The 24,567-nt window shown below is 33.5% G+C and overlaps 1 protein-coding gene across 3 annotated transcripts in view; it reads right to left on the bottom strand.

Moving 5' to 3' along the window:
- Nucleotides 1-24,567, bottom strand: part of LOC131850832 (E3 ubiquitin-protein ligase HECW2) — a 73,308-nt gene that overhangs the window by 2,427 nt on the left and 46,314 nt on the right. For all 3 annotated transcript variants that reach the window (XM_059201198.1, XM_059201197.1, XM_059201199.1), the window contains 4 exons: nucleotides 7,902-8,096; nucleotides 6,834-7,100; nucleotides 1,942-2,107; nucleotides 1,020-1,232 (listed from right to left, as the gene is read on the bottom strand). In XM_059201198.1, coding sequence (XP_059057181.1) covers nucleotides 1,020-1,232; nucleotides 1,942-2,107; nucleotides 6,834-7,100; nucleotides 7,902-8,096 — 841 coding nt within the window. The remainder of the gene's footprint in view (nucleotides 1-1,019; nucleotides 1,233-1,941; nucleotides 2,108-6,833; nucleotides 7,101-7,901; nucleotides 8,097-24,567) is intronic.

Raw genomic sequence — 24,567 nt, forward strand, 5'->3', positions numbered from 1 at the left:
TGGCGAAGCATTGCTTTGCATAAATTAGGTCATCACCAATATACCACAGCAAAAATAAGCCTGACCGTTTTCATTTCAATCCAAACAGATATAATATTCTATCTCGGAACTTGAAAGCCGTCAGACCTCACTTTTGAAGTGTTTATTTTAAGTTGTCTTTCTCTCCTACAGATGTATTTATACTTCGTTCCACTAGTAGGTTAGTAGATGATGGTTCTCCATCATGTACTAACCTACTCGCATCGTATTCTTCATCGCGACACGATAAAAAATATTACAATTTAGCTAACAAAAGAGATATCCAAATTGAATTAGTTTCCTGGTAAAATTGGCGTCATTTGCTTAGTTAGGAAGAGGGAAACAACAATTTTTCTTTCGTTTAAAAAAATAGTTTGTCCTTTTTTAACCTAATATATATCTTAGGTGAGTAAATAGGATAATGCGAACTTTAGCGCTATTTTCTGTAAATAGGATTTTTCTGTACAAATATAAATACATTAGGGTTGTGTGCGTAACGCTTTGTTTTTTTTTTTGCGACCATATAAGTAACGAACAACATTTTTGAAGCAAACAAAGTAGTAAATTATTTTATGTCATCTGATATAGCCGCATAGACTAAAATTAATGCTTCTATATAAACGGTTCTCTTTGTCATTATGTTTTCATAGCTTTGAACTTTTGTTACATTTTAATATTGGTATACGGATATCATATACTCTAGAGTATTGAGTTTAGTTTGTCATTGCGAATTATTTAAATTTCTACTTTAGGCAAATGATTTATATAGATCCGGTACTGAAATGGGATATTTTAGAATAGACTTTAACGTTGTTAAATGTGATTGTTTATTTGTATACTTTATTGTACAATAGAACACAACTTATAAAAAAATAGCTACAATGGCGGCGGACTTATCCCAAAATAGGGATTTCTTCTAGTCAACTTTTGAGAGACTGAGAGAAATTGTAGAATGATGGTCAAATGTTCAATACGCGTATTAAGTGAATATTGATGCTCACCTCGTGGAACCCTCGTACGAGCCACTCGGTCTGCTCTGCAACTCCTCGCTCCACTCGCCACCGCACCACGCGCTCCAAGTATTCCTTCTTGTTCCTCTCAGTGACGGGTACATCTCTGCCGCCGGGTTTCAGCTCCCGTTCAAGTACTCGCCCGTCAGCCAGACGTTCCGATACAGCGAAAGTCAGTTCCAGAGACGACACGCAGCGGGCCGACTGTAATTAAATTTGTAAAATTATATTTTATTTATTGTAAATATAGTTAACAATATGTAAGTATGTTTATGATATATTTTTCCTCCATATTTCATTGCAATTATTGTCATAGCTTGACTGAACCCATTAAAACTCTTCACCATTCTAAGATTGCCTGGAAGGCAATAATTCCGCTCATTATTACAACTGTCTTGCGCATAGTAATAACATGTTTTATTTATTTATTAGTTTATGTAGTTTTTAAGTTACTCATTATAATTTAACAATCATACATGATATTGTCACGGCTTAGAGGTATTGTCAACTATCGATGTTGTGGTAAATGCATCACTTGACATGCCACATTTCCCTTTAATTTTCGGATTAATTTTTGGCTTCACTGGAGAGTCGGTCAGAAATTAAAACACACACAAATTATTCAGTGTACGCAAGATTTGAACTCACGATCTTGGGCACAGCTCAGGAAAGTAAACCACTAGACCATCATATTATTCATTTTAGATAAAAAATATTACTGAATTCGATTAATCAGTGATTCTGTACATCTTACTTTCCCGACCGATCGGCCTGAGATACAATCCCCTGTGCCCTCAGACTAAAGGCCAGCTTCGACCAACAAGAGACGAGAGTAGTCCGAAAAAAATCATACTGTCTGTGAACAATTATTTAGTCAAATAATCACTAATAATTGTAAGGATATATAACTTGCCTGCAACCAACGCAGTGATGCAGCGAACTGGGCGTCCAGTGCGTCGACGTCCTCGAGGGCAGGCGGCAGTCGCAGCAGCGCGCGGTACAACGCTCTGGTGAACCACGCCTCCAACAGGTACCCGTGAACTAGCGCCAGGCCCAACACGCGGCCGGAGAACCGAAACCTGAACAGAGCAGAACTTATTACTTTTTTGTCGTGATCAGAACGTTACATTTTTATCAGATTCATAAAGAAGGAACTATCGAAAACCGTGGACTAACACGGTTCTGGAGAACCGAAGCCTGACCAGAATTTGTAATTTATTTAAATCAAAAATATAAGTCTATATTCTTGTAGGTCTATTACAGACTCGCTAAAATGACCTGAATGATAGTATGCCGCCACATGTCTATGTGGCGGCATACTAGTCCGGGTCCGATAGGGGTCCCTAAAATTTGTTTAATAAAGTGCAGTGATCATATTCGTGAACAAGTCTTATTCTTATTTAGTTACACAATTAGTTTAAGTTAAAGTTCTAGCAATTATTTAAACGAACGGCACGTCAATTTCTTGCTAATAAGCATTCTTGTGATCAGACAGCTTTCCGAATAAGTGGTAGACAACAAAATAATATAACTATTCAAAAGTGTTTAAATATATTTGAATAAAGAATTTTCTATTCTATTATTTCAAGTTTTAATAACAAATATGAACAAAAAATGGTTACAGGTGCGTAAGTGTAGGAAATTTAATATTCCGCGTTTGTTGTAATTTGATGCGAGATTTGTATATGGGGACAGCGCGAGCGTCGCTCCCACCATACACTGGTGACGCCTAAAAATAGTACAACACCAAGTTTAAATAGGTTGTCAACTTACGTGTTACATATCTGTAATAAATACATAGTATCTAGTATTTTTAAGGATAATAGAATGATATTTGAGGCACATGTCTGTGGTATGAAAATAAAACGAAATTTATTGTTCAAGTAAATTAACGAAAGAATTTGTTTACACAATACCATGAAATATTTATTTTATTTTATTTTTTATTCTTTAATAATTTACTGACTTGTCCAATTTTGGTACGTCAGTCCCGTCGTATTTTTATAAATAAATAAAAATACATATTTAGTCAACCAAAAAAAGAATAAACTAGACAATATAAATTTGTTATAAATCTTTTATATATAATATCTTTAATAGATATCATTATTACATAGTTAAAACAAAGTCGTTGTCGCTGTCTGTCCGTCCCTATGTATGCTTAAATCTTTAAAACTACGCAACGGATTTTGAAGCGGTTTTTATAATAGATACTGATTCTAGAGTAAGGTTTATATATATATAATAAATATACACCCGTGCGAAGCCGGGGCGAGTAGCTGGTATTTTATATATTATAAAACCACCTAATATAAAGTAAATTATAAAAATACATTAATGTCAATATTACAAAAAATATAGACAAATTAGCTGTTGAATATCTAAACAAAATAATAAATTATAATTATTATAACGAATAGATAAATCTTTTATAACATCTTAATTAATAAACCGTTAAATCGAAATAGATATATCAGTTATGTGGGCGCGTCAATACTATAATAAATTGTTTTAGTTCATTATGCGAAATCTATACGGCGACTTATTCTGAGCGGCTGTTTAATATCTGGAATGACAAATAGGCCGATGGCTCTCCTAATACTAAACTGTAATCATCGTCAACATATTTTATACGGTATCCGTCGCCAATATAAATATTATAAACGCGAAAGTTTGTGAGTATAGATGGATGGATGTTTGTTAGTCTTTCACACAAACACTACTGAACGGATTTTTATGAAACTTTACAGTAATATATTATAGCTATATTATAAACATCATAATAACACATAGGTTATTAATTTCATGAGAATGAAGCCGCTGGCATAATTATTATAACCCTGGGCAATTCACACAGCGCTATCTAGTTCCAAGCTAGCAATATAGAATTGTTTATTTTCTGATTCAAAACAAAAACAGTGTATGTAGTTGCGACACTTTGGGACTAGATGGCGTTGCCTGGATTGTCCAGGTTATTATTTCCATTTATCCTTGTAGATAATAAATAAAATTGAAGTGTCTGTAATGTCAAATTAAGAAATTTTCACTAAATGTTAATAAAAAAGTCTGTCTGTTTGCCTTGCTATTCTCTGAAATGGCTGGACATTTTGACGAGACTTTCACTCGCAGGTAACTAATATTGCAAAGAGTAAATGAGGTTATTTTCTAGATTATTTCAATATAATAAAAAAAAGTTGAAATACACTCGAAATAAGCCTAAGAATGAAATGGGCAAAACAATATTACCCCATTTTCTGGCAATAAAAATAACTGCTTGCAGTAGCGACATCTAGTTATTTATATCTATAAGTGTTGGTGTTCTGTGCGTAAATGATTCTACCTGGCCATAACTATAATAAAAGGCTGCTCAAAATGATAGAAAACGTACCGTTACAAGCTCGCCACATTGTTCGTTGAGCACCAACTAACAATTTACGAACCAATGGACATACAGTGAATGAATTTAAACTCATTATACATACGAAACTGAGGACTTACAATCAACGGAAGTCTTATATAGATGGGAACATAATAATTATGTACATACATAATTAAGATAACTTATTGATTTATCTGTCATGCGTGTGTGCATATAGAGTTTCAACGTTTTAGGGTATATTTTGTTAATCCATATTCTATCTAAAATGAACCCACATAAAGTCTAAAATATATGTTTAGAATTTTTTATAACTTTTTTTTTAATATTAGAAAGTTGTTATAAATTCGTAGGTAAATAATCTTACATACTTTAACGGTGGCTGTAACTTAAAAACTTTGTTAACAAGATTAAATGTTGAATTGAAGTATGAAAATATTTTAAACTCATAAATATGCAAGACCAAAATAGCATGAAACATTTTCAGTATGCCCTACGGAGTAAATAGTTTAGTTTTTGGACTAAGGTCTAATAGGTAACTTTCAGGTTTTATAAATAACTGTCTATAAGCATTAATGATTAATATAGATTAATCTAGAAGAAATTTTGGCTGTTTCAAAACTTCTTACATGTTAATTCTCTATATATATACATATATATTTCATACTTCAATATATCGATAATCCTGTTCGTTCTCGAGAAAGTATTATTCTGTAAGATTATTTACCTACGAATTTATAATAGAAACATTAGAAAAAATATTATAATAAATACATATTGTAATAATGTATTTGTTTGTAAGTAATTGATTTAATTTATGCCATAATTTTCTAAATGCATTACATAGAGTTCGACGACTAGAGATATTTGATAAACCAATAAATAATTAAGATACTTAATGTTGCCTTGTCAAATATCAATTAATCAAATGATCGATAAAACAAGTAGACGTTCTTATTCCATTTTCATTAATTGGTAATTCATTGACAGTTAGGTAAATCATTAATATTACTATGTAATTCATTAATAAGTAATTCATCAATAGTCAATATCTATTATAATCTATGTTCACAAATGAGAAATTTGTACAAAGAAATAAAATACAAATAATGTTTATTCAAATAAGCTTAATACAAACTTTTGAATAGTCATATTTTTGATTCTACCACTCATTCGGAACGCATTCATCACAAGAAGAATGAGCAAGAAATTCTTTGTGTGTTTAAAGTCTTTTGGGTGTGTTACTCTGTCTAAAAGAAACTCAACTTGCACAGCTAACTGGCAGTAGGCCAGTTAGCTGTGCAAGTTGAGTTTCTGTTTAAATGGTGAACTATGGCAGCTAAATTACACAGTAACAAGCTATATACAATTTTGTCTTCAGAAATAAGAACGCATAGAAAGACCACTTACTCTTACGTCACCATTCATTTGTTATTTTGTGCCGTCTTCACTAACATCTATTTATTTGCTAGTCGGATTATAAAAAATATTTTTTATATACTAGTAATTTTTTTTAATCTGACTAATATTAGCGCGTCCAAACTTTAATTATATATACGTGTAGTTGTTGAGAATAATGCGTTCAAACAAACTTCAAATTTATGTACCTACGTCTTTTTCAAAGCTGACTAGTAGTTGCAGACATTAGGGCATTCAAACTTTAACTTTATATAAGTGCCTTTAGAATCTAATTAATAGATACGTGTACTTGTTGAGATTAGTACGTTCAAACAATCTTTAAATTTATATACGTCTTTTTCAAATCTGACTAGTAGTTGCAGAGATTAGCGAGTTCAAACAAACTCTATTCCTTTTATCTTTATATATATATACCTATATATATTAGCCTATGCTAAACTATATATACCTATTGCTTTCAAGGTTATATATGTTTGATGATGAATCAGTGGCTGTCAGTCACCAACTAAGTATTACTGGATAATCACATACATTTAACATAATAGTACATAATGACCAGCAAATACATATTATTGGTTTGTCTAATTTTCTCATTTGCCAACCAGGAAAACTGGAATTATGTGAATTTCCTAGTTTTTAGTATAATATAGAAGAGCAAAATAATTACTTCTTATAATTTATTTTATTTATAAATCAAGTCGTACGTTTTACAACTGCATACATCCAAGTGATAGCTCATATACAACCACAAAATTAAAATGTAATCTTTTAAAATTTTAAGCCACTGCAACACAGCTACGTAATGAAATAAAAACATTCAAGACATAGCTTAAAAACTAAAATATAACCTATTTATATCAGAAACAAGACTGCTAAGTCATATTGACCATCGTACACCATTTCCTACAATATGCAAATTACTTCCAATGATCAAAGACCGCTGTTTTTGAAAAAGAACTACGTCCTAGAAGTACCTTATCAAAAAAACACAGAAAACAAAGCACACTCACCATTCATGATGATTATCGACGAAGGCCGACATGGGCGACACGTGGACCGTGTAAGTATCGTTTGCGGAGTACTCGAAGAGGCCGTAGTAGGGATTGAAGAGTTCCCTGGACAAGAGGAAGAAGAACTCTCTGCTGGGGCCGCCGTAGTCTAGCCCCTCCTCGCCGTCCCAGAGGACGCACAGCTTGCCCTTCTGTAGCTCCTTCTTCCCACATGACATGATGCGCCTGAACGCATCTTCTAAAAGATGCTCTCGGCGTATGTTCAATCTGAAAATGTTTGTTGCAATTATATTAAATACTATATTTTAGTTGCGTATGTACTAGAGGATATGTGTAATAATAGTCGCAGCAAATATATGCACTTTTCGTGACAATGAATGTTAATAAATTAGGTGACTTGCGACAAAATTTCGTTTCAAAGTTAAGTAAATTTAGATTAATAATTCCTAAATTAAATTTATATTGAAATAAGTTTACGGTATTGATATAAAAAATATTATATTTCAGTGCTCGAGCGGCGATTACCATCTCAGGTATTCTGATTTTTATTTTTTTATCATAACATCAAATATGAAGCGAATGAAAAAACATTGAAAGTTTTTAAATCTATGTAGTAAATTACCATGAATATTCCAAACTTTAAGTGTTACTTTAATAGATAATAACAGATAAACAGTTTATTGTAATATCTTAGTACACACAGCGACATCTAGTACTAAGCTAAGCAGAGCTTGTATAATAGGTACTAGACGTCTAACACAAATTTGAATAATTTTTTTTAAATACATACGTAATATACATAGAAAACACCCAGAAAAATGCAAACGATATTCATGACTACAAAACGTTAGTACTGTGCCGGAAATCGAATCCCTGCCTATGCCTCCCTGCCTGGAGGTGAGACAGATTGCAAAATCGCTACGCTTAAATAAAATAATATATTTGCCTGATTACAATTTTTTTACACATTTAGACAGGCAGATTATCAGCTAATATCATGCACTATATTTCATGCAGGCATCGCCATTATAAACTAATAATGGCAACAGCATTGATGATTTCAATTACTTTAATTTCCCGGGTCCCTGGCCATATCCTTTGCTCTCCAGCTTGCGATAGAAGGCCCGTAGCTTGGCTTCGAAGTCGCGGCGCTGCGGTGCGGGTGCTCGCGTGCTGCGCGCTGCCGCCGGCGAGGCCGCGGGTGACGCGGCTGCTCCGCACCCGCCCGCCGGCACGTAGCTCATGATCTCCTGCTCGAACAGGCTGTCGACAACAATGATTCCAAATTAGAAATGCTAGATTTTCTAGTCTTAAACATTATCTGTTGCAGACAACGCGGTGAACTCGACACTTGACATTTTGCTGGGTATATTTTAATCCATCATAGCAGGGAGCGATGATATTCGATTGTGATCGATGTCTGCAACACAGGATCCAAACGGAAATATAAATGTATAAAGTTTTTTAGAAGGATTAGATTTTCGTGACCTATGGGGTCCAAGTTGAGGAAATAAACCGTTAATTCACATCGCGTATCATTTATGGATTCTTACTTACATATGACGTAATGGTAGATTTTAAAGTACCTAATATTACAACAACCGAATTCATAGACGTCGAATACATAAGTTTGACTGTTTATGAAGTAATGGAGATTTTATGTACCCATTTAAAGTAATTCGGTTCTACACTTAAACGGAGCGTAACTACGTTTCGTCTCTTGAACTACAAAAACACTAATATAAAAAGTTTCATTGTTTTCGTTAAAACAATTAGTTAAAGAGTAGATACCACTATTTACCTGTGTCGTTTAGAAAGTCGTGCGAAATGAATGCTAATTCGCGAAAATCCAATGTTGATGTTGATTTTTGGATAGTTTTATCGAAATAGTCTCTGCGTGTGAAAGTGGGTGAACTCATTCGGTATCAGAGCGCGAAATGTAAAAATTATAATGCAGTTTACATGATCCGAGATTGACTAATTGCTGCAATACCAGTCGGAATCTTCTTTCAAAATGTAATATCTTGTAAATCTGAGGAGAGTTGCCGAAACTTTACATTTACATCAACTCAAATTGTAGAACATTATAAGACCAAACTTTCCTATTTCTAGTAAAATGGTCTCGGCTAAAATGCCCACGAGGTGCAATGAACCATAAAAGATTATATCCAAAAAGAGGAGAGCAAGGCCGGCCCACATTAGACAGAGACAAAACACGGGGCTCTAGGCTAGTAATACCCGTAATCGATTTAGCCGAGCGGGCCGAGATTTAGAACCGCCCCGCCTCCCGCTCGTGATCGAGATTCGGTAATTAGTATAATAATTTCATTTGGGCACGGTGAAATATACGTGAGGGTACGCGGCATGCGCACGCACCGATCGACGACGGATAAATTTTAAATCTTCAATGTGTGTTCGGAATTCGAATCGATGTCTGCACCTATAATTTTCCTTTGTTAAGAGGATCCAGACCAGACCAGGTGTGATCGTTGCGTCACATAGCAACGGTTCAGTCATAACAAAACGCGCAATTTTTAGGCGCAATATTAAACAATGGGTTCACATTAATAGTAGTGGATCTAATCACGTTCGTGCCACCCAAATAAATCGGCTCAATCCTTATATAGAGAAACCTTCAACAAATGCAATGATATGATATCTATTATGTAAGTCGTGTGACTAATATCAATAGCCGAATAGCAGTTGTGATTGCTGTAATTGTTTGTATAATAGATTTGTAGCTATTTGAATGACAAATGCTTAGCTAATTGAGGAAACGGTGTGTCCTTTGCATTGTGAATGCGATATGTTGCTACCTGGGAACTGCATGCAGTATTTGTGTTGACAAATTTAAATAATTGTTACTATGTAAGGTCTGATGGTTAATTTTCATTTCGACAAATAATTAATTTGTCGAAATGAAAATTAATCACAGACTGAACGTAACACGGGACTAGTATTCAATCTATGAGAAACCCACCGCCTTTATACAGACGAATTAGGCTCAATATGAGTATTTAGTGCAACTGGAGGGTTGTTTAGAAATTCATACTGTCAGAAAGTTGTAGTGGTAGTTTAGCATGATTGGAACTTTCGACAAGTACTATCTATTTTAAACAGATGCCAAGGCTACAGATAAGTATTAACATTATAAGACTCATTTTCAATGTCGTAATTACAAAATCTGTAAAGATATTTCACTTTGAAATGCTATTACAAAACGTAAGCTAGAATCATGATAAACTAAACATAACATCTAGATTATATTTATGGGCATTCACAATTTCAACACCAACGTCGTACTGCTTGGGGCGCGACAGAAAAATTTTAGAAAAATGAAGCACAAAAATGTTGAAGGTAATAGCACCTTCTTCGTAGTCATTACATAAGCATCCGGCACATCCCACACATATATCATTGGAAGGCCACCAATCCCCGAAAGTTAATGACTATCGGAGGCATTTCCCCGGAGGGCGAGTTGCGCGGGCGCACGCGCTGGACACGTCCGCGGCTCCGTGCGCCTGCGCCTGCGGCTCCAGCACGCAGCCGGTGCGTCGTTGGCTTATTAGTTTCCGCCTGATATATGCCTGCCTAGGGTTATCAGATCAAATTGTGACATTTCGTGACCATAACATTTTCGTGCATAACTATTCAGTAACATTTCAATTTTTTTTTTGTAAATAGTTATTTTGTGGAAGTTAACTTACAAGAGACTCGCATGTACAAAATTAAAAATATTTTTTTTAGGTTTTGGATACAATTAGATGCATATCAATTGTAATTCCGAGCAGCTTCAAGTGAGACTAGTACAAGTATATGATGTGGTGGTCAATGACTGTCATTTACAGAGGCTATATGACATTTCTTTTTAAAGAAATCTTATTCATATTATTTTTACATATGTTTTTCTATTAACAGTAAATTTTTGATTGTTAATAAATATTTAACTCCAGTAAATTAAAACATATACATTACTTAGATCTTATTTCTTATTGCTTTCTGTATTAGTTAGGAGGTACTATCATTTCCAAGAAACCATCATAATTATTTCCCCAACGGTCAAAAATCCGAACATGTCTGGAAAATATCTGTCATCTGGTAACCCTACTAGCGTAGACAGGTGTACGAGGAGTGTCTCGCCCGGGGCCCTTCATTGTATACCGATCTCTGTGATAGTTTCCAAGATAACGCCCTACGATATGCGTGACGTCCTCATCAGGGATGCCAATGTTACGAGTTGTACTCGTAACATTGGCATCCCTACAAGACTTTTGGCCTTCGCCTAGAACATTTTCATCATCATAAATAATTGTTCGAGATTTAAATTTATTCCTTGTTAAAGAGTTCAATTGACTTAATATATTTTATTTTTTCGTACGAGGCTTAGGCGCGTCTTCACCTGAGTCTTTTAAAACTGGCAACCCTGATCTACATGCGGTGTTAGGGTGAATCAAGTATGACACAGCGAAAGATCCCCTAAACGTGATACAGGTGGTGGTTATTGAATTAACGGTGATTCATGACTGAGTAATTAGTTCATATCAACAATGGACGCTTAACTCATGCGTTTAGTTTCTAGTTGTACTTGAACTATGGTAATAAACATCGTAAGAGCTATTCATGAATTATGTCATACGAATGACTAGATTTTCATACCCTTCCTCCGTCCTTGATTGATATTTTAGTTTAGCTGGCCACATTTGTGATTCCCTCTCTCTAGAGAGGCAGTCTCTAGAGAGACGTAGACTCTTTAAAGAAGTATTTTCACGTACAGAAGACTACATTATCAGTGAATAACATAGGCTACATACAAAGCGGTCAACACTGCGGAATACAGCTATATATATATAAGTAACGTATATAAAAAATAGAAATAATTCAGAATTGGCAAATGGATTACGTAATAGACAATAAATATATTAGTCGAATAGAAACTCTTTTACTATTTTAAATGGATTCAAAATTGTATAATTAATAACAAGTACGTGTATATGTAAGTTTTGCGGTGACCCGCTAGGCCTATCTAAACCATAGGTAATAGTGCCCGTAGGCTTAGCAGCGGGCGCGGTTGTGCCAAGCGCAGCCGAACGCAGGTGTTCGAAGCTCGTTAGAGACGATGTTTATTACCCACGATACTGTTATATAAAATCTATAAGAAGATATTTTTAAGTGTTAATCGTTAGGTAATAGTACAAAAAGTAGATTAATATCTATTGAACTTAATCTTTAAAAATTTATTACAAAAAAATTACAGCCATTAAGTATTGCTTAAAAATAATAGAATAGAATAACATTTATTACATTAGAAAATAAAATTACTAATTTCAAAAATGGATCGTCGAACGTAGAGCGACAATATTTTTTGTTTCTTTTGTAATATAATATATACTAATTATTCTTATTCATTTCACGGCTATAAATATATCCACGAGCGTAATATTCTATTTTATTTATTATTATATTATATTCGTACACAAAATAAACATAGTGCTGTTTTTTATTCACCAATAAATACTATATCTGTCCTAATATAGAGCATAAAACTTAAAATGGAAGCAGAGACCATGGGAAATCAGTAATAGAACACTGACTATTCCGAAGTTGATTAAATAACACTGCGGACGCAACTCAAGTTTGAATCGTAAGGACATCGAAAAAGTATCAAATTACTTCCGAGAATAATTCCAATATTGACACGTAAGCCCGGCTCTAATACAATTGTTCCACTACAATAGATTTCTTCATTTTTTTTAATACTCTCAAATGATTATTCCCAGAAGGCGAAGTTAAATTACGAGAGAGGCGCGACATTGGCGCGACCTCATTGGTAATACTCGATGAATACGTGTCTTAATATTCTAATAAATTACTTCCTTTGATAAATGGGTTTTCATTTTATAAACAACTAGCTACCGGCCCGGCTTCATATACAAATCTTTGAATTTCTTGGCTTGTTCTATACTATACCACGCATGTATTATACATATAAACCTTCCTCTTGAATGACTATATATATATATTGCTGAAAACTGTTATTAAAATCTGTTGCGTAGTTTAAAAGATCTAAGCGAACAGACAGTGGAAGCGACTCTATTATATATATATAATAATAATAACTAGCTACTCGCCCCGGTTTCACACGGGGGTACACGTGTTATATACATAAACCTTCCTCTTGAATCACTCTATCTATTAAAGAAAACCGCATCAAAATCCGTTGCGTAGTTTTAAAGATTTTAGCATACATAGGGACGTACAGACAGCGACAGCGACTTTGTTTTATATTATGTGTTCATCACATAGTACACATAGTACATCAAGATGCAGAACTCCTCATTTTTAAAAAATAAATATAGTGTCCTCGGTTATGATACTTATCCCAGATGGAGTAGAAGTATTGTCAACTGTCAGTATTACGGTTAATATAACAACTGACAGTGCAACGTGGTAAGGAGCGAGATTACCGTCGTCTCTCCGATTAATTTGGTTTGTTATCGCTGTTTACATAAGCAGCGATCTTTGGGGTCTAAGTCGAGGAAATAAACAACTGCGTCACGTCGCTTATTAAATAAATATTTCTAACCGACTTCAAATAGAAGGAGTTACTTAAGAGATTACATATTACGTGTCTTTTGTTTCGATCAATTTTGATATTACCATTTGCAATCTAATGGAACTTTTACTGCTGTTAGAGTAAAGCCGCGGGCAGCGTTAGTATGAATATAATAAATAACCCTTGATCCTTTTTTATTTTAATTAAGGTTTCCGAGAATTTTGTAAATTGAAAAATCACCGCACCTAATGTGTTATAATAACAGGAATCAAGGGTCAAATTTTTGCGTTAATGTATTATATAGAAAAGGGAATAAAAAATATTCTCTGAAATTATGAGAATTAAAGCTGTACCATGTTTTATATATCGTATACAACTACACGGTAAACACTTTGTTGTAAAGTATAAATATATATCAATTTAGTTGTAATGGTACCCAAATCATTATTTCTTATACAATAAACAAAAATGTGATTTTGTTTGAAACTTAAAGGATCACTTAGTATTTCAGACGGAGATTACATAATTCTCTCTTTTTTTTATTGTAGAACAATACACTCTTACTCGACATTTTTGCGTATAAACACTTATACAGTTTTAATAAATGAAAATATATAATATTACGCATTTATATGTATGTATTTCTTTCAATATTATGGCCAAGGAAATAATTGCAAACAGATGCTTTTGCGGTTACGACCTACGTTCTATCCTGTTAGCGTCAGGTGTTCAATATTGACGGTTGCAAGCAGGAGTCTAGAAGGGTTAGGGCGTAACTTATGTATTACAATACTAAGTCGTCAAAAATAAAACAAATTACCATCAACTTTTTAGTTAGCGTTGTAAAAAAAACGTAGAATTTTATATCCTACTAGCTGAACCCGCGAACTAGGTTCTTTCTCAAAATTAATAATACGAGTATGTCAAAGGTTTCAATAAATTTCTGAACGCAGCCTGTTTAACAGATATCAGCAGTTTGTATGGGAATATAAAATTGTTGAATTTGCTATTTTACATGCAATTTCTTTATATTTTATCACCGTTTAAACCTTCCCTGGACTTCCACGAATATTTCAAGACTAAAATTAGCCAAATCGGTTCAGCCGTTCTGGAGTTTTAGTGAGATTAACGAACAGCAATTAATTTATATATTTATAGATTATATACTAGCTGTGCCCGTCACTTTGTTTGGGTGGAATAGTGGATATACCTTAAACCTTTACCTTGGATAGCATTTTTAATTCTTTTTCAAATAAGACATATAGGTACGTATCCAGCTAAATTTCTAGCTTGCAAAAAAAGACGATACTTCTATAAAACCTTTCATATCAACTTTCAACTCCTTACAACCTTTTTTCGCATTAAAAGCCAATGTCTTTTCTCAGAATCTAGTGTACCTGTATACTAAGTTTAATTTAAATCGGTTCTCTAGTTTTGGCGTGAAAACGCGACAGACAGACACTTACTTTCACACAGACAGTTACTTTCGCATTTAAAATATTAGTTTAAAATCCTGACAATCCTTATGTAAGTGTTACATTATATAATATATATACAACCTTACATAAATGTAAGGATTTTCAGAGTACACCAGGTGTGTAAGACCAGTGAGATTATTTACATTTGTTTCTGCATATGTTTACTATAACATACTTAAATATATACAATACGTTACAAACAAACGTATTACAAAACCATAACAAAGGCAAGGTCCTAAAAATTAACATGATCTAAAAATTGTACGCTATAGTGAGCCGCTAGGAACGTTCGCTAGGTCACACCATTAGGATATTACTTACGCTACTTCCGCCTCTATACGTACAGATAAACAACAATTAAGTGTGCAAACCGATTGCAATACATACACTATCTATTAACAAATATCCTTAAGGCCATCCCACAATTGCGCTTTATGATTCTTTCGTATAACAAACCGTTGTTCTATTCAATGATGAAGGTTATTAGGTAACAAACACTGTTTCATGGACGACTAAATAAATACGCATCTGCTTCTAAGATTTCTTGTCTCATTACATTGTACTATGGTAGGTATACGAGTGTAATTTTTTCTAAAGGTGACAAAGGAATAGTGCTCTTGTCTGAGATAATGATACACTGGCAGAATTAATATCTTAATATCCTATATATAATTTATTATATATAATATTTATATTATTTATTTATTTTAGGAAAATTAACGGTGTAAATTTACATGTTGGTCATCATGTTGGATTGTTCTGTGCCAATTAATAATCTTTACCAATAGGATTATTAAATAAATTTGACACGTGATCTAAATATAATAATCCGAGATATAGCACAGCGTATTTTTTTTAATAGCTGATAATGGCAGACTTCTCCTCCCTGCGCTAATGGTTTACACTGGCGGCTTACCAGTGGAGCATGTGGTAAGGTCGGTTAGTACATCCTCGCATATTTACCAGTAATTTATCATAATGATTTCTAAGGGGCGACCGCGTGGAGGTCAACCTGGTATGATCCATTGCTAGCAATAGGATCATTAGTCCACATTACTAACAATTTCCTTCCAGTGTTATAGTTATACAAGTAAACAGATTAATATACCTATAAGTAATAATGATATCCTGAAGATTAAGTTAGGTCAGCTAGCACACCCTCGTGAATTCACCAAAAATTAAACACGATGCTTTCCAAAGGAGAAACTATGTGCAGTACAACCACGCATCAAGTACACCCTGGCATATTACTATCGGGCCTTGAGCTGCATCGTTTGCTATTAGTGGTAAAAAATTCACATTCGCTTCTCTCTATCAGTAGATGATCATGGCGAAGATATTCCACAAGAATCATCAGATCAAGCAGCTGAGTTTTAGTTTTATACCGATTTGTGGAGTATAAGGACACTCTTGCGCAGAGCGAAAACAATTTCTAGTATATTTTACCTTCGTCGATTTATCTTTATTGCTTCGAGGGCAGCACGAAATCGTGTTTTTAATGTCATATTTATATACTTAAACATGATATTAGAGCACTAAAATTGGATAGTTTCGATTCTGAATTATTGATTGTCTAATATTGTGGTAATGATTTCAATAGATGGTTTTTTTATATTTTTATGGCTATTATTTTCATGCAAGTCACTTCGGAGAATGTTTATGAAGATTTTCACATATTAAAATAAGGTACGAGTATCTAGTATACGAATATTATAAGAAATCATTAGAGAGACCACAGATCAAGGTATATGTTTCAGTTTATCTCTTAACACATTTCTTTAAAAATTTAAACTAAAACATAAACCTTTTATTTAGAAAATATTTAGGATGACACAAGCAGTTTTTTTTTACAAATATAACTTACCATACTCGAGATTCAGTTTATTAATTAATGAAGTATTATAGAGTTTTATTTGATTATATTTTAATGAGATATAATTTAAAAACAAAGTAATTTCTCTGGCATCAAAGTACAAGAGGATTATATCCGTCATGAGAACGGAAATACTCTCCTTGTGGTTTGATGCCAGAAGGATTTTGTTTTTTTGTTCTTTGTAACACATGCCATGAAATGCCATGACGAATGTGAGGGAGAAAACAGATTATTATTTACGATTTAATTTTTTATTAAACTAGTTTAATTCTCCATAACATGGCAACCAATGGGTCAACAAACGGCAACGAGCCATGCCCTTAATGTCTCGTCAATTAATATCATTTATACAGACAGCGGCGGCGACAGGAAGCGGACACAATGCTATGGGGAACAATAGCATGGGGCTGACTCAACTCTGACCCTCTTGATTGTAGCCACGCCACTTAATTATGCATGTATTATTTTATACTTGCAACCCGACCCGGCTTCGCACGGGTGCATTACAAATCTTTGAATTTCTCGGCTTGTTGCGTGACTACGACACGCATCTATACTAATATTATAAAACTGAAGAGTTTGTTTGTTTGTTTGAACGCGCTAATCTCAGGAACTACTAGTTCGAAAAAGAGCACTTATTTTTGATTAGTTAAATCACAAATTTAATCACGTGAATATTGTAACATGGGTAGTGAATAGCATATTTGTTTACAAAACTTATTTCTTAAATAAATGCTCTAACAAAACGCGATCTTTTTTTTTTAATATATAACATATACACAATATATACAAGGACTAAAAACGTATATTCCTGTAGGAGTTATTGACAGATGACAATCCTACATTAACTTTACTTTGACTATTTGAATAAAAATAATTACATTATTGCTATATTTACGTAAATCCCCAAGAAAATATTAACATATATACAACCAGAATGACGTTATGGAAAAAATATTATATTTACCAGCATAGGGCAGGATCGTCACCTTCGCCTAGACATTTTAAAGTGTTTTTCTGTATATTAAAATACATGTGAAAATGTTATACATATTCACAAAGAAAGCTGTCATCTCATATTATCAATCACGCTTCCTGATAGAATTTTTGAAATTATCAAAAATCTGATATTCTGTTTGTATAAAGAGTTATTAGATATTTTCAAAAATTTAAAAAAAAGTGGGCTAAATTAGGGTAATTGACAGTTCTGCTAATTTGAGTATAATATGTATCTAATATTAATAATAAGAACTAAATACAAACAAGACAGGGGACTGTTTCCGTTCGGACACACACACTCGAGAGCCCACACTCGAAGCCACACAAACTAACTACCTACTTAAAAAGGTCACTTGATAATAACATATAGTACCACGAAATGAAACTTATTTCTATGTTATTGTTATTGATTATTTTAATGGTATACACTAACGAGGCTAGTGTGAAGTGAAGCTTGACGCCTTTTCCAAGGTCCTAAAGTGTCACATTATTTTTATTACACTAGCTGTGCCTATGGTTACACCCGCAAAATTTATAGACTGTGTTATTCTGATGTACGAGTATAAGCTACATTACTGTAAAGTTTCATAAAAATCTGTTCAGTAGTGTTTGTGTGAAAGAGTAACAAACATCCATCAATTCTCACAAACTTTCGCGTTTATTATATTACTAAGATTTACTCCTTAGAATGTACTCGTTCCGCCACCGTAAAACAAGACATAGATAGCGGATCCACCCATATACAGTTGACATCCCTGCTGCGAGTACCAAACGATTTGTGCCGTTTTATGCAAGAAATATATGTAGAGTGAATAGGAAAATAAATACAGTGGATATTTGAGCTTGCGTGTAACTACTTACCAGGGGAGAAAGAGATTGTTAGTAATGTGATGGCCACACGACTGATGACCCAATTACTAGCAATGTACCAAAAGGAAACCGTTGTGATAAAATCCTGCTGAATTTGCTACTATGGAATAACTGATCTGACCTCATGTTCATTTTACCCATTCTCCACTAGTACCCCGCCAAAGTATATTGTTAGCGGGTATACTTAAAAAAAAACAGCTAAAACCGCATTATCACTTACCATCAAGAGCAAATGTGGTCAAACACTTGTAATTAAAAAACACTTATAAGTAGTGTAAGGCTGGGTAAGCTGTTTGACAATTGAAATAGATGAGTTAGAAGCACCCACATACCCGACTTTTTTTACAAACTACTACAAAAATTTTAATGTAGTTAGTAATGTTTGTTTAAACTTTATAGTACCCGTATCTAATGACGTGGGTATATATAACAAATAGTCCACCGTAAAGGTCGGGTGGGGGCGTGAGCGTCACTCTAGTGTCCTGTGTAAAGCTATATCAGCTTCTAAATATGTACATGGTTTTGACGTAACAGGTGACTTTACGGTATATGGGTTTATTTTCAGGCGATTCCTTACATATGATGACATAGTAAGGTTTGATAAAAAATATAGAGAGGATGAGTTTGTGTAAATAAACCAGATAGAAAGTAAAGATGATTATGATGATGATGATGATGCTAATTAAAATATATTACTATTCGATTTTTACTTTATATAAAAAATTGTATATTTGACATATTATAATAATAATAATCTCAGGACAATTTACACCCAAGTTAAGCTAGCTAAAGCTTGTGTTATGGGTCCTAGATAACTGTTACAAATACATAAATGTTTTTTGTTATAAATACATACATATTATACATAGAAAACACTCACACCGATACAAACAATCATACTCATGAATACAAATGTTTGTGCCGTGCGAGGAATCGAACCCGCGACCATCGGACGTAAAGCGGTGTGTTAGACCGCTAGACCACCGCGGTCGTCAAAAATATCAATCATATCATATAGTCTTGAATATTGCAATATTCAAGACTATATGATGCGATAAAAACAACGAAACACGTCCGACGTTCACGATTGCATGGGGGAAAAAAGACAAACGTAAAAAACAATTCAGGTACGTATTTCATTCATTTGAAATACAGTAAATATTATGTATGTCAACTTTATTGTCACCTGAACCAACCAATTGAACGATGAAACTACTGGACTGAACTACTGGGGTTAAAAAAATGTAGTGAAAAATTGATGTGCATAAGTGGTTTAAAATTATCCTGTATGAATAAATTACTATTGAATTAATATATATAAACATATGTAATTATTTGTATACATAGTCATTGTAATTAGAGACAGCACCCACCCTGGTCCTCCTTGCAAAGACCTGTCTGTCTAACCTGATCTACAATAGTGCGCAGACAACTGCGGACTATCCCGTTGATACTTTGGTCAAGGTAAGAAATGGGTAAAATAAGGACTTTCATTAGACTGCGAACACTAAATAAGCCTTAAAAAACGGCGAATATAGAAAAAAGTTTGTTTTTTATTTAAAAAATTTAAATCAGTACAACGATTCTAACGATTCCTTTATCTGTAGACAGTGACAAAATTAAATTATACTTGAATATGATATACAAATTCCCCACATAGCAGCATCAGACACAATAGCAGACACCGCATTAACAATCAACACGAAAACTGTATAAATTAGAGAACTAAGTTCCAATATGCATTTTATTAGAAAAAAAAAACAAATAGCTCGTAAATGACAATCACAAAAACAAATTTTCGTTACGAAGCTACAGAAGAAATGCATGATCACACAATGATCGCAGATTACTATATGCTGAAAAAGATATTAATATTATTATCTATACCAGGCACTCTAGAGACAGAGCAGAGATTTACTTTTTCTACGTCATTTTAAATGTGACTATTGTTGGGGTTCTTTGTTCAGGTTCAATCTTGGGAACGATGGATATTCACCCTAGTAGAAGTACGAATGATCCATTATTAAACATATTGTATCGATACATGTGTCCTTTAATATATTGTTTATGCCTTTTCTTTACTGTACGTTACAAATAAATTACTTTCTATCTATCGATCTTCATTTTTGTAGTAATAAAGCTATCCATATAAAAAGTTTCAAATTTGACGAAACTGGATGTTTTAAATACTGCAGGCGATTGTTTATTATTATGGTTATTACTATTAATCAGGTGCGTTATATTTCTAATAAGTGTTTAAGGGATACAGACAAATATAATATAAGATTATTTTTTTTGTACCTCTTTTAATACTGATGCTGTCGCATGGCCTTTACAGCTACAACAAAAGGAGTAAACTCTATAGAATAGTATAGACTATTTTTATAGAAATATAGGTACAATAATGTAATGTTATGTAGTATATAGCTCTATATTTATATATAACTCTACAATAAAATATGCAGTTGTGCAAACATAAGGCTGATAAGTTGCTTTTAGGGGAATTTCTGAATTATGTGAAAATTTGTGATACGCTACCACAGAGTATTTTTTGTGAATAATTTGAAATATAATTAATAATAAAAACCATTATAATATATATATCGTCGAGATATAAGTTATCTTCACATCAAATTTCATTCAAATCAGTTCAGCCGTTTGTCGTCAAAAGGTAGTAAATAGTAAATAGACACACTTTTGATTTTATAATTTAAATAACTACCCGCCCCGGTTTCGCACGTGTGAATCTATTCTAATCTATCTATTGCTAAAAATTGCTTTAAAATCTATAGTGCGATTGTTCAAGACTTTGGTATGTAGCTACTTTGGAATAAAATACGATTTTGTTTCAATAAACAAAACTAAGTAATGACTAAACTATTATAGCTTTTTAAAAAGACACCACTGTTAAGTGGTCGTCATAACATACGTGTCCTTATCACTGTTTGATACAATAAAACTATAGTCGTTACAATAACAATGTGCGCAAGTAACGCCAATTATCCACACCCTCTCTAATCCGTATCATGGTGTTTGTCCAAAACGTGATGACCGATACTAACGCGTTCATAGACTCACGCCCAACTTATCAAGTACTCCACATAACACCTATTCCCAGGTAGTAAAGTCTATTCTCCCACATCATGAGCGAGGAGAGTACTTTGAATATCGATACCGTATCTGGACGATCTCCGACAATGGCTGTTCCCATATCGAACGAGTAGATTATGACTAGGCTGACAAACTTTTATAATGAATTTTTCGGGATGAAATGTATGAAAATTCGGAATTCGAGAAAAATGGTTTTAATAATGTCTTTATTATTATAACTTAATCGTAATCGTAGAAGCAAAAATTCGAAATAATAGGATTTCTGCTTTTACAAATCCTGAATTAGAGTCTTACTCCTTACATTTGACAAGCCATATACCATAAAATCGCGAGCACGGGCAACAATGATTGCAATGAAAACATAAGTAAAAATCCATACTTAAGATATATTATAATTAAAATGATGTGTTATCAAAATAGAGATAAACAAAGAAGGAAAGACGTCCCTGTACAGTTTGAGTATGAATCCGGAACGTCCCGATTAAATCAGAACAGTTGGCAACCCTAATTACGACTTACGACCGAAACCATTACACTTTACGACGTTTTGATTGTACCGCGACTAACTATATAGGAGCACGAACGTTATACCGACTCGATGAAAAAGTAAACGATTTACGATTGATATAAAAGTTCCCTCCATTTACATTCGTATTTGTCGATAAATTAAAACCAACAGGAGAAGGGGTATAAATCACAAATTAACTAAGTTTGTTTAGGACGATCAAGCATTAACGCGGTGGATTGGCCTGTGAGGTTTTACTTTAAAAATTCAAATGAACTTTTTGTTGTAAAGCCATATTTCACTCGTGTTCCTTACGTTTCACAAGTTTTTAGTTTCCTCGTCTAACTCATTAGGAAGGTTATCAATTTGTTAGACTTCGTTAAGTCGATGACATCTTAAGCGGTATGCCTGTTAATGATGTTAACCTTTGTCCACTTCCTTTGAACGATAAGGATATTACGATATTATTCAAAAGTTACTATATTACTAAAGCAATAGCAAGCATTTAGTGAAACCAAACGTACTAAAATGTTCATTCAAATACAAATACAACATTTTGTTATTATTAAGTTAACATTTGGCTATTTGGTAAAACTACAAGTACAGTCACAAGTAATAGTCCCAAGGTGTAATAAGATTAGGAGTGATAGAAGTTACACCCTACTAAGGTATAGTACGGTAGGCAGACCTACTGTATCGAGAAACTTCTCCCACATATTTTATTTTAGAGCAAACCTTACATACGGGCATAATGTTACTAAAACTAACAAAATTTCAACTCTACCTTCACGAATATACTTTCTCCGTTTTAAAAACATGGTAGATGGAATTAAAAAGGCTGGCTTTTCGTATCTTTAACTACCGGCGGCTTTTATAAGGCAACAAAGGGTGCCGCTTTGTCACGAGCCGCTTCCCGAATCGAAATCCCACAAAAGCGATCCTTTACAGGAAAGACCGTTTCCTTGTAGTTACCGAGAGGATTGTAAATTAAGCACTAACGCTATCAATGAGAGAGATAACAGATTGTGTTTGTGTGTACACATTGGCCAAATACACTGACGGAGAAACGCCAATGATCAATAAATGTAAAAAAATTGAGTGAACACTAAAACTAATGGCCTTATATACGATTTATATATTACGAATTTATTATATTTGTTGTATAGATAAATAGTACTTTTAGTTTTACAATAATGAAACCAAACAATCCTGACAAAATAAAGATGGAAATATATGATATTAAACACTATTTATAGTAAGTAAAAATCGTAAAAGTCATTTAAATATTTTTAAGAGATAAGAAAACAATTTTATTTAGCAATGCAAAGATTACGTATTTTATTCTACGAAAAGAGCTACCTATAATTTTTTACAAAAATTTGTTATGAGAACAAAATGTGATTGTATCTAACAAAGACATAAAAAAAATCTTCTAAATAACATCCTACTTTTGACAGCCGGTTGACAAAATCATCTTCAAAGACAACAACATTGCAATAATCAAAATAGGTCGCACCAAAACTACAAAGCTTGCAGAAGACCAAGCAATACATTTAGTATTGTTTTGCTTTTGTCCCATTATTTAGGGCCGGCGGATGAAGAAGGGATCGCTTTGAAAACTTGCATGCCCGATCAAGAATAAGAGAACATTATAATCGGGGCAGGTCTCAGTTCTGCTCAAGGGAACAACTTTTAGCTGATACAATTCTTGCTTTTATTGAATTCAAGCTACATTTTAGGTCAATCAAGATAACCGGACCGTTTCCACATTACGGAGTTGTACTCTATTAATTTTAGATAGAAGTTGATGGTAGGGGCCGCCCGTGGCACGGCTTGCGTTGGCTAATGTTTTCTGACGTCATAATTGCCAACCCCGAACTGTACTAGACACTATTATTTGTAACTTGAAATCAGTATAGGAACCGGTTACTATAATCACACTGACAAAGTCTAAGTAAGTAAGCGATATTGGTAACAGTCAAAAATATTTTGAAAAGTCATCATCTTGACAAAAATAGTATGGGATTCATTATGGAAGCAACTCTATCGACTGCAAAAGTAATCATCCATATTTGATCAAATTTGACGGTGATACGGTATATAATTGTACACAAAACAAAAAATAAAATCACTTTTATGAAATTGGTTGAAAAGTTCAAAATGTATTGACATTACATTTTGAATGTTGAGGTAATGTAACCTTCGACATTAGATTAACGAAAGCTTTCAATAAATTGCCATAAAATAGTTTGTAACTGACCATAAATTTGAATAGCAGTAAAAGTCAGTACCACACATTATACAGTTTATACCTATATTATAAACACTGATTATTTTCCTTGAAA

The sequence above is a fragment of the Achroia grisella genome, unplaced genomic scaffold (genome assembly GCF_030625045.1).
Source record: "Achroia grisella isolate CSIRO2021 unplaced genomic scaffold, CSIRO_AGI_Agris_v1 utg779, whole genome shotgun sequence".
Classification (NCBI taxonomy): Eukaryota; Metazoa; Arthropoda; class Insecta; order Lepidoptera; family Pyralidae; genus Achroia; species Achroia grisella.